Below are 10,052 nucleotides of genomic sequence, written 5' to 3'. Positions count from 1 at the left end.
TGTGATTCAACTTGCAAATCTAAGCTATCATTTCACCTCATCTCAGCCTGAGATAGCTTACCCCGTATCCTGAAATTGCAACCCCTGTCTGCAGGAAACAATATCTTTGCATCCAGTATGTCTAGCCCCATCAGAATTTTATACGTTTCCATGAGATCCCTGCTCACTCTTCTAAGCTCTATTAAATACAAGTCCAGTTGATTCAATCTCTCCTCAAACAACACACCTACAATCTCAGGAATTAGTCTGGTGAACTTTGCTGCAGTCCCTCTATGGCAAGTCTCTATTTTCTTTCGTAAGGTGACAAAAACTGTGCACAGTATTCCAAGTATGTTCTCACCCAAGCCCCATACAGCTGCAGGAATATTTCCTTGTGCCCTGACTCAACCCTTTAGCAAGGAAGGTCAAAACACAATTTGCCTTCTGACTGCTTGCTGCACCTGCATACTCTCTGTCAGTGACTGGGATACCCAGGTTTATTTAAGTATTTATCATTTCTGCAGTAAAGCCTGAGAAAGGTTCAGCCTGAACTCCAGGCAGTAAATCCTGATGCACATGTGAGTAAAACATATGCTCACCAAAGGAGTTACCTCAATCCAAAATGACTAACTCAGATGGCCAGGGGTTGGACTAGGTCCTTTGCAGATTAGTGAGGTGGGAATAGAGGTTTCTGGAGTGCAGTTCAATATTAGACTTCAGATTCCAGTGACACTATTCAACTGAGAGGAACCTTTAAAGAAGGTATCTGTTAATGAGTGGAACAGGATCTGTTTCCAGTTGTATCGGGCTACCTGTCAGACTTCACTATGTGCAGTAACTGAACCCAGCTTCGCTTGGCTGCATTATAATCGCTCCTTTGTTTGGGAATGTTATGCTTGATAAAAAAAAACGTCGTGCACAGCAAGCCGTGCAGTAAAAGCCGGAGTTCTGAAAGTAGTGTACGCTGATCAAACCGTCAGCAGATTGTCAGGCTGTTTGTTGTAGGGGCGGAGCTAGCCAGATTTATAAAAGGAAAGTTTCTTCTGTCCCCATAAGACTCACGTGTCCTCCCTGGAAAAAGAAGGAACGACATAGTAAGGTAAGACAAAATTCTAATGTTACTTGATTGATGAGCACAGGCAGGGAATTTTATAGATAATTGGCCCAAGCTTCACTTGATTTTATTGTGACATACACTCCTCGTATAAGTGACACGTTCACTCTATTTCCACTGAGGTGTTCTGTTGAATTTAATATTTTTAGATCAAAATAAGCATGTTGTCCCTCTGTTCTCAGATTTGCAAAGAATTGCTGATACGGCACATACCAAATCAGATTGGCTTTGCTTCGAGGAAAGTGAGCACAGCCTGGGATAGGAGTTTAACCTGGAGCCCAACCCTGCCACCTTTGAACAGCCAGTTCCAAGGTGGGCTCAGCTGAGGAAAGGGAGGTCAGAGGTTGCAACTCTTTGCTCCTTCAGGCCGGGAATAAACCTGAGAGCAAAGCAATTCTGTTGACATTGACAAAGTCAGAAGTTAGACAACACCAGATTATAGTCCAACGGGTTTATTTGAAATCACAAGCTCGACACAAGTGATGTTCACCTCAGTGAAGTGCTCACTTAATCTGACGAAGGAGCAGCGCTTCTAAAGCGTGTGATTTCAAATAAACCCTGTTGCACTATAAACTGGTGTCATCTGGTCTCTGACCTTGCCCACCCCAGTCGAACAGCAGCACCTCCACGTCGTTGATATTAATAGGGAAGGAAGAACTGGGGGTGATAGAAGCATGCAAACTGATGAAAACAATCTACATCAACACCCCCATCTATCATAGCCCAACACATGACCATCAAGCACTGATACCAAACCTGTTTGATTAGGGAACCCTACTTTATATTGTGAACTTCTGCAAAACTTCCAGTGCTCCCTCTCCTCCCCCCTACTGCCTATTTATTATAAAACAAAGTAAAACACTATTGAATGAAATAATACTACTTGTTAAATGTAACAGCTATATATATTATATATATGAAACATTTGGTAGTTATCAAGTGAACAGAAGATTCTACAAAAACCCTTTATCAATGCTTGGACAACTCTTGGGTTCTGGGAAACCTTGATTGAAAAGCACTGCCTAGGGTCTTAGGAATACTACTGAGGGATTCCGAGTCCATCACCCAAGAAAGGAGTGAGAGGAAAGTGCTCACTAAACAGTGTAGAAAGTCAACAGAGATCCTCCAGGCCAATGTCTGTAATGATTCACACCACAACAGGAAAGCAATCAATGAAAATAAGGAGTTTCTGGGAATGAGTCCAGCTTTTACAGGACTGCAATGTTGTCTTTATCTAGTAGCTGTCCTGTGGATTCACACTTGGGTGGAAAAGATGAGGTTCCAGCTTGTGGCCCTAGTTCTGATGGCAGTCTGCTTCTACCTGAGCACTGCGCAAGGTAAGAGTTTCACAACAATGTTTTCATCTGCAAAATTTCACTTTTGAAATTTCAAAAACCAAGCTGTTTCTAAGTTCATTTATTGTTGAAAGTGTGTGTGTGTAGTATATATATGTGTGTGTAAAACCGCTATTCACTGAGGATTCCCTCTCTGGAAATGTGTAAGGAAGGTTGACAATTGTGTGTCTCAGTGGCAGTCCCTCACGGATGAAGATGACTCTCTTCCACTCCTGGAGTGTGTCTGGTGCATTGAGGCTCGGGTTTTCTGCTAAAGCTGTGATTAACCAGTCAGTAGAACAAAGAGTTTTGTTGAATGTAACTTTAAGGGCTGTAGTTAGGGATATGATCATCCACCTTCCTGTACTAATCGATAGGGGGTAAATATTTGTCTTTGCTGCCCTGGGGGGTTAGGGTCGGTAGTAGTGTTTGCTCAATTCCTAATGATGATGGAATTGTGGTTTATGTTATGTAACTGCATTGACCCAGCAATTTTGGGGCATTCTTTCAAATTTAGGAAAGGATGTATTGTGTCCAGCATTGGCAGCAGGAGACAATCTCAGCACCCTAACTTCACTGTGGTGATGTTAAACAGAGTGCTGCAGGAGCTGGCAGTTGGGGGGGGGGCGGGGTTTACTGGTGCTGGGTCCTGCAGGGCTCTCAAATAGCCACCTCAAAGAACCTGAACCTGCTTGTTACAGGGCAGTGAATACCTCTCATTTGCTGTTTCCTCAGGCATTGGAGATTTGTGGCTGCTGTTCTGGCAATATTACTGACTGGGCTCTGTTGTGGACCTTATATTAATGGCTTCATTTTCTTGGCACCTGGCATGGATAACAGAATTGGTTCAAATGTGTTCTCACTCAATTCACAGAATAATAGTCAAACAAGGCATTTTGAAATTTTTCCTACCGTTCAAAGGGCTCAATGATGATTCTACCCTTTTTTGTCTTGGGGGTGGGGGACTGGAAGTTTGAAATTTTCATCTCTCATATTGCTTGCTCTGGTTAGACATATTTCAGAAGGTTTTGTCACATGATCATTCTCAATCTGTCCATCCTACCCAGTCAATTAACCATTTTCACTCCATTGTCAAAATTTTTCAATATAGGAGATTCATTTGGGTCCTAACAGAATCAGTGTAGAGAGGCTGTTTCCAAATATGGGATGGTCTAGAATCACAGGACATAATCTCAGTTTAAGGGGTCTCCCAGTTAGGACAGAGAATGAGGAGGAATTCCTTCTTCAGGGCATAGTGAATCTGTGGAAGAGCTATCAGTGTTGGGTCATTAAGTATATTCAAGGCTGAGATAAGCAAACCTTTAATCAGTAAGGGATAAGTGAATTAGGATTAGATTAGATTCCCTACAGAGTGGAAACAGGCCCTTCGGCCCAACAAGTCCACATCGACCCTCTGAAGAGTACCCCACCCAGACCCATTTCCCTCCGACTAATGCACCTGACACTATGGACAATTTAGCATGGCCAATTCACCTGACCTGCACATCTTTGTAATGTGGGAGGAAACCGGAGCACCCAGAGGAAACCCACGCACACACGAGAAGAATGTGCAAATTCCACACAGACAGTTGCCTGGGGCTGAAATTGAACCTGGGACCCTGGTACTTTGAGGCAGCAGTGCTAACCACTGAGCCATTGTGTCACCCTTAATAGGGAATAGGGATAATGGGGAAAATGTAGGAATGTGATCTCATTCAGTGGTGAAACAGACTTTGATGGCTGAATGGCCTTCTTCTGCCCTTGTGTCCTAGAATCTTATGGTCTAATTTTTGTAACTGAATGGAAATGTGCATTGGAAAGAAGATAAACAATAACACATTGTTCCAATGTTTCATATGGACATTTTCACCGGAGCTGATTGCATCAGGAATAATCTTTCATTCCCGAAGAGGTGCGTCTACCGATGGTTTTTGGCTGATGCATGCAGTGATATAAATGCCAATAATCTCTCAGTACCTCATTATTCTTCTTGTGTAGGCAAACCAAGTGAAGTATCACAGTGCGAGCAAGTCTGAATTAGACCTCATCTGATAACTCCATTCCAAAGAACTGCTTGGATGGTGATCAACACCACAAATCCTGGCCAATTCCACCCTCACTTTATCCCAGCTACAGCATTTTCTATCTTGCTTGATTTTACTAAAATCAAACCCAGCACTAACACAAGCATTTTGTTTAAAATTAGTTGATCAAATGATGCCAAACGCAGTAATGCTGGTCCTGTTTTCAACATTTCGGTTGTCACCAGTAACAACCAACAAGACATGAGTTACTAAAACATTACAATGTTTATCTGGCAGCTTCACATCTCTGACTCTTCTTAACAATAATGACAACTGATTCAAAATAGAAGTCTGGCTGTGAAAAAAGACTTAAGGTATTAGTTAAGATACAGGTCGTTAATAGAGGCATACACTGTGTTATATTGTATTCAGTAGTGTCAATAGGTCAAGTAGGAGATGGGTCTCAGATCAGAGACAATGTGAGATTTTAAAAAAAGCAGTTGAAATCTGTGCAATAGATTATCAAAGTCAATTTCACCAGATAAGGTGACTACCAGCAATTAAGAAAACCATCTTGGCTCATAATCATCAGAAGAAAGGGGTAATGTGTCACATTAGCAGTGATAATCCAGTAGTTAACGAAATTTTAAGAAGTGATATAATGACATTAAGTAGAACTACACATTGCCACTGGAAATGCAGAGTGAAGGGAGTTTCAAATTAGCCTGTTAGTCTAAAATGGTTGCTATTATTTGACTAGTATAACCCTTTACCTTTCAACAGTAAGCTGGATTGAAGACTGCTGCTTGAAATATGTCAAAGTAAAGCATCACCATACAATCCAGAAGAATGCCATCAGTTACCGAGAACAGACCACGGGTGGAAGCTGCAACTTGCATGCCATAGTGTAAGTCCAAAACCTCCACACATACAGTACACAACCTAATTCCCTGGCCATTCAGACCAGGTCGGTATCTGGTGTCTCTACTATTACACGAGTATATTTATCACTTTCAGCTTTTATTTTCTTAAATCTGTGTTAGTACAACCCTCTCTGCAAATCCTTGCGGTGGAAAAAGTGGGGAATATTTGGAAAGATGATCAGACTTTCAGACTGTATTTTTCATAACCCTCTGCCCCCATGACTAAAATGGGATAGAGTCATAGTCTGACTGTGTCCCCCTCATAACGTCAGACTGTGATTTCCCTTCCTCCTCCCTTGTGTTACTTTATGACCCCCATGTGTCAGACTGTGCATATCCCCCCAATGTCTGACTGTACTACTTGGGTCAGGCTGTGCCCACCCTTTTAGACTGTGACCCACACCTCTTGGGTCAGACTGAATTTCTGTCTTCCTCCAACCCCTGACAGTCTTTAATATTATGTTACAATTGTTCAATCTTTGTCCATTTCTTTAGCCTGAATTTGAAGCGTGCTACCATTTGTGTGAATCCAAATGACCGTTGGGTGAAAAACACTATTGCCATGATAAAAGATAAAAAACACCGAAGAAGATGCAGGGGTCATGCTAAACCCTGCAAATATCTGAAAGTAAGTGGCAAAATGTACAGGAGTCCCGGATAATAACTCAGTGGGACAATGGATGATGCAGATACACTGACAAGGAACATGTAGTTTCAGGATGCACTGAGTCTATGGAATCCAGCTCTATGGAATCCAACTCAATGGAAAGCTCAGTGGGTGGTTCAGGGACATGGCATCCTGGAATCCAATTCTCAGGCAGTTAATTTAAAAGGTTATAATAAATGCACTAGGTGACCACCAGTATTGCTCATGAATGTGGGGCTAAAATCTAGGTGAAATTGATTGGGTTCAGGGGTATTGTAGGTGCAGTCTATCCTGACGAGTACCAGAAAGTTGTTGCTATGGCACTGATCATTTGGTGTATCTGTGGGGCAGTCCAAAATCACCTCATTTCCACATCTTGACTACATGAAGGGGAGGTCCAGGCAATTTTCCCACTCCGGTGTGTCAGAAAATCCAGCAGATCAGTTGGGCTGCATGAAGCCAAGGAGCTGATAACGTGACAAAAAGAAGTTGAATTCTCTTCAGGAGATCTGGACCATCATTAGATGATTGGCTATTACGATGATGGTAGTGTTTGAGACGTATGAAACATTTGGAAATTTGGTTTGCTTGTCCTGCCCCTTCTTTTTTCCTAAAGCTTTAGAGGGAATGGACAATGTCGCTGGGTCACATAAGGCTCCCCATAAAATCCATGATCTCAAGCTGGATCTTTCTGTCGAGAGGATTTGGTTCTATTTCCTGCAGAGATCCAGGAATGACATGGTCAGAGCTGCAGAGATGTCATCTTGAATCCATTTAATGGTAGAAGTATGCAGGAATGTTCTGGAAGGGCTACAAAGATTTGGTCAGATTGTACCATTAATTTGGGTGCATCTCTTTCTGTCACGTCACTATTTCCTCATAGTCATAATGTTTGCCCACAAATTAAATGCACAACTCTTAAACTGAGAAGTAAAGTCTCAATCCAGAGTGAGATTGCTGTGATAAAATTCATGTGATGCTATGGGAAGATTGACCCTTGGTGCTGAGGAATCCTGACTCTCACCTTCTTATAAATTTGTTGTAAATGTAATAGAATGCATTTTAGTTTGATAGCAAGTTGAAATTGATAAGGATTACTTTGACTGCTGTTTTATTCATTTGGGGCAGATCCTAATAAGAAGCGATACTGCCTACACCATTGCATGCAGATAATCTTACAATGACTTTCTGAAAGTCAACTCTCTTTATATTTTTCAGCATTAATCAAGCTCTGAGCAACAGGGAGGATGGAAGCTAATCCATTACTCTCCCAACCCCTGAAGCCGCACCTTTTCTGCAATCTGACTTTGAATCGAGGCTGAAGTGATTGCACATGGCTGTACTGAAAGCAGCTGCACCAGTAAATTATAATTCAGAAAAATCTAACTCCCGACTAAAGAGGATAACACAGGAAAGGTGCTATTGGAATGCAGACACTATCACCAGCAACACCATTATCAATTAACCATCATACACTTTAATTATAATTATTAAACTGCAAAACTATTCATTATGTTTAATTGCAGACAGCTCCACTGTGATCTGTTGGTGTAGGTTATTATTTTCTGTAATGCTTTGTTTTGTTAGCTGGTTGATCTGTATAATTCACTCCAAGGAAAATCAATATTACCGACACGACAGTCAGGTAGCAATCAAAAATCCAGTTATTACAGGGATCCAAAAGGATAGATAAAGCTTTGCATTTTGCCCAAGGGATTGGAAGCAGGCCATTCAGCTGCTACAGCCAGCCAATTAAGATGGTGGTTGACTTGGTCCAACAAACAAATTTCATGGCATCATGGGGCTCTTTTTACTGGAAGGGTAAAAGCATTTGCTAAATGGGAGCTGTCTTAATGAGACATTGTTTAGGCCTTTTTGATAGTCCAGATTTATCACACCATTTTTCTCCCAATTGTTGATTACCATAATTTGAATTCACTTAGAAGTGATAATCTGCAGCGTTAGCATCCCAGTGGTGGTTAGAAACAATGTTCTTTGAGCACTGTATGGAAACTCCGCACAGTCACATACACAGTGCCTCGTTCAATAACCAATGGGAAGGCTCACAGGCTCTTGCACATGGTATCTGGTGGTCTTGGTGGAGGAGGTCCAGTGGAGGAGGAATTACCTTCACTAATAGTGGGTAATCACAACTTGCCCTCTCATCCCTCTCTTATGCAGCAACTGCACTACGCTGCCTGGTCTCATGTCCACCTTTCACTTCTCATCCAGATCAAGATGGCTGTGACCCTTTCTCCTGGTGCTTCCTTTAAGTTGGAGTTCCATCTGAAGACCTCAAAGAATTTCTATCATGCATTTGTGATGTTTTGACAAAGATTGCTTGAAATCTATTTGAGATTATCTTCACAGCTCCAGCAGAAATGAGTATGAAACATCAATGTATCAGTCAACCCCTTCGTGAGCTTCTGGGTGGTCTAGTGCAGCTATCCACTCAGTTTTTTTTACCACAATGATTTCTGGTCTTTAACGGGTTCAGTTGGCATTTTGGCTCAAGATCACAACATGACCACCTTGAAAGATCATTAATGCCTGCACATGCTGCTGAAAATTGTCCTCACTGTTTCAGATTTTTAATTGGCTGTATTACACATAATGGGGAACGCTTCTGCCTCAATGTTTAACAGAACTCAGAAGCATCTTCTCACAACAGCGACAACAATAGCAACTGCAGCTTTTCCACTCTCATTCCAGAAGTCAGTTAAGAGTTTGTCGCTGCAGCATTCACTGGGATGCAGAGTAAGCCAGACACTCTGTCTGAAGGTAGCAAGTAACCTAAAATTGTGGTCACTTAGTCTGATGTCTATGTTAAAATTGATTTTGATTATCTAGAAGCTTTACGTAGAGTATGGCTGCTGAAATAACCTTGATTATGTACATGTTGAGATTGTTTCTGTGCTTCAATAAATTTTGAACTTTTCTAAAATCTAGTTGCATGAGTGTTCCCTCCAATTTGCATTCCGTGCAAAAACTAGAATGAGAAATCACAACAAATCATAAATGGCCCGCATACAAAGTTTCTGACTTCGATTTTATTTGATTTACTTATTGTTACATGGTACCTAAGTATCGTGAAAAGCTTTGTTTATGAGCAGTACAGGCAGCTCATAGTAAGCAAGGACATACAGATCATAAGGTGAAAAAAAACTTAGAAGCATAAAATTATATTGTCCAGGGCATCAACATTAACAAGATCAGGGTTCTTTGAAATTAGAGCATCCATTCATCAGTCTAATAATGGCTGGGAAGAAGTTGTTCCTGAACCTGCTGGTGTGTGTGGTTGAGTGTGTACCTTCTGCTTGAGAGAAAAGGTTATAAGAGAGCATTGCCAGGGTGCGATGGATCTTTGATGATATTGGCAGCCTTTCCGCGGCAGCGAGCCATGTAACTGGAGTCCATGGATGGAAAGTTGACTCCTGCAATGGTCTAGGCTGTGCACACAACCTTCTGTAGTTTCATATGGTCCTGGGCAGAGCAATTACGCTACTAGGCCGTTATGTCAAAACAAATTATGACTTGAAAGTGTAGCAAGAAGTTGGATTTTGTAATTTAAGTCTATATTCTATCACTACTGCCTTTCTCTGACCTTGGGTCCTTTTCAGCTCTGCATTACTGTTTGACCCATACAGTACGACTGTACTTTGTCCCTTGTTAGGTTATAGTTGCCTATCCCCTGGATTACTGTTTTGTTCACACTTGGTCAGTATTACTACTACATTCTTTTCGACCCTGAAATATTCCGGGCCTTTAACAGGCCAGGGAACATGCCTGTGTGTTGAAATGGCAGTGTGAGAAACAAAAGCTCACTCACTTTAATAATTTCAGTCCAAGACCAAATATCTGAATCAGAGTCGTTTATTTGTACACTTGTAAGTGGGTGCCTTGTCTAATTGCCAGGTAAGGCAATGACAAATGCACAGTAAACCCCAACAAACTCTCGCAATTTATACAGTTTTTTCCCATATGTTTTCCTTATTCCATTGTTTGCCCCCATCCTCCGCTTACGTCACTCAT

The 10,052-nt window shown here is 41.6% G+C and overlaps 1 protein-coding gene across 1 annotated transcript; it reads left to right on the top strand.

The window, feature by feature from the left end:
* Nucleotides 1-1,059: 1,059 nt before the first annotated feature.
* Nucleotides 1,060-8,964, top strand: LOC122565282 (C-C motif chemokine 20). Its single transcript, XM_043721069.2, has 5 exons — nucleotides 1,060-1,078; nucleotides 2,332-2,430; nucleotides 5,235-5,358; nucleotides 5,870-6,002; nucleotides 7,239-8,964. Exons 2-5 carry the CDS (start codon nucleotides 2,367-2,369, stop codon nucleotides 7,242-7,244), a joined length of 327 nt encoding a protein of 108 aa, XP_043577004.1. The 5' UTR covers nucleotides 1,060-1,078; nucleotides 2,332-2,366; the 3' UTR covers nucleotides 7,245-8,964.
* The last annotated feature ends 1,088 nt before the right edge of the window (nucleotides 8,965-10,052 follow it).

This window comes from Chiloscyllium plagiosum, unplaced genomic scaffold (assembly GCF_037043375.1).
Source record: "Chiloscyllium plagiosum isolate Xiang-an unplaced genomic scaffold, Cpla_swu_hap1 HiC_scaffold_28, whole genome shotgun sequence".
Lineage (NCBI taxonomy): Eukaryota > Metazoa > Chordata > Chondrichthyes > Orectolobiformes > Hemiscylliidae > Chiloscyllium > Chiloscyllium plagiosum.
This window is presented reverse-complemented; position numbering and strand designations above follow the sequence as displayed.

Bases quoted from the DNA above. Each gene is read 5' to 3' on its own strand.
- LOC122565282 (XM_043721069.2), top strand. From the start codon at position 2,367: ATGAGGTTCCAGCTTGTGGCCCTAGTTCTGATGGCAGTCTGCTTCTAC. The intron at 2,431-5,234 runs GTAAGAGTTTCA...ACCTTTCAACAG, and splicing joins CTACCTGAGCACTGCGCAAG to TAAGCTGGATTGAAGACTGC. The intron at 5,359-5,869 runs GTAAGTCCAAAA...CCATTTCTTTAG, and splicing joins TGCAACTTGCATGCCATAGT to CCTGAATTTGAAGCGTGCTA.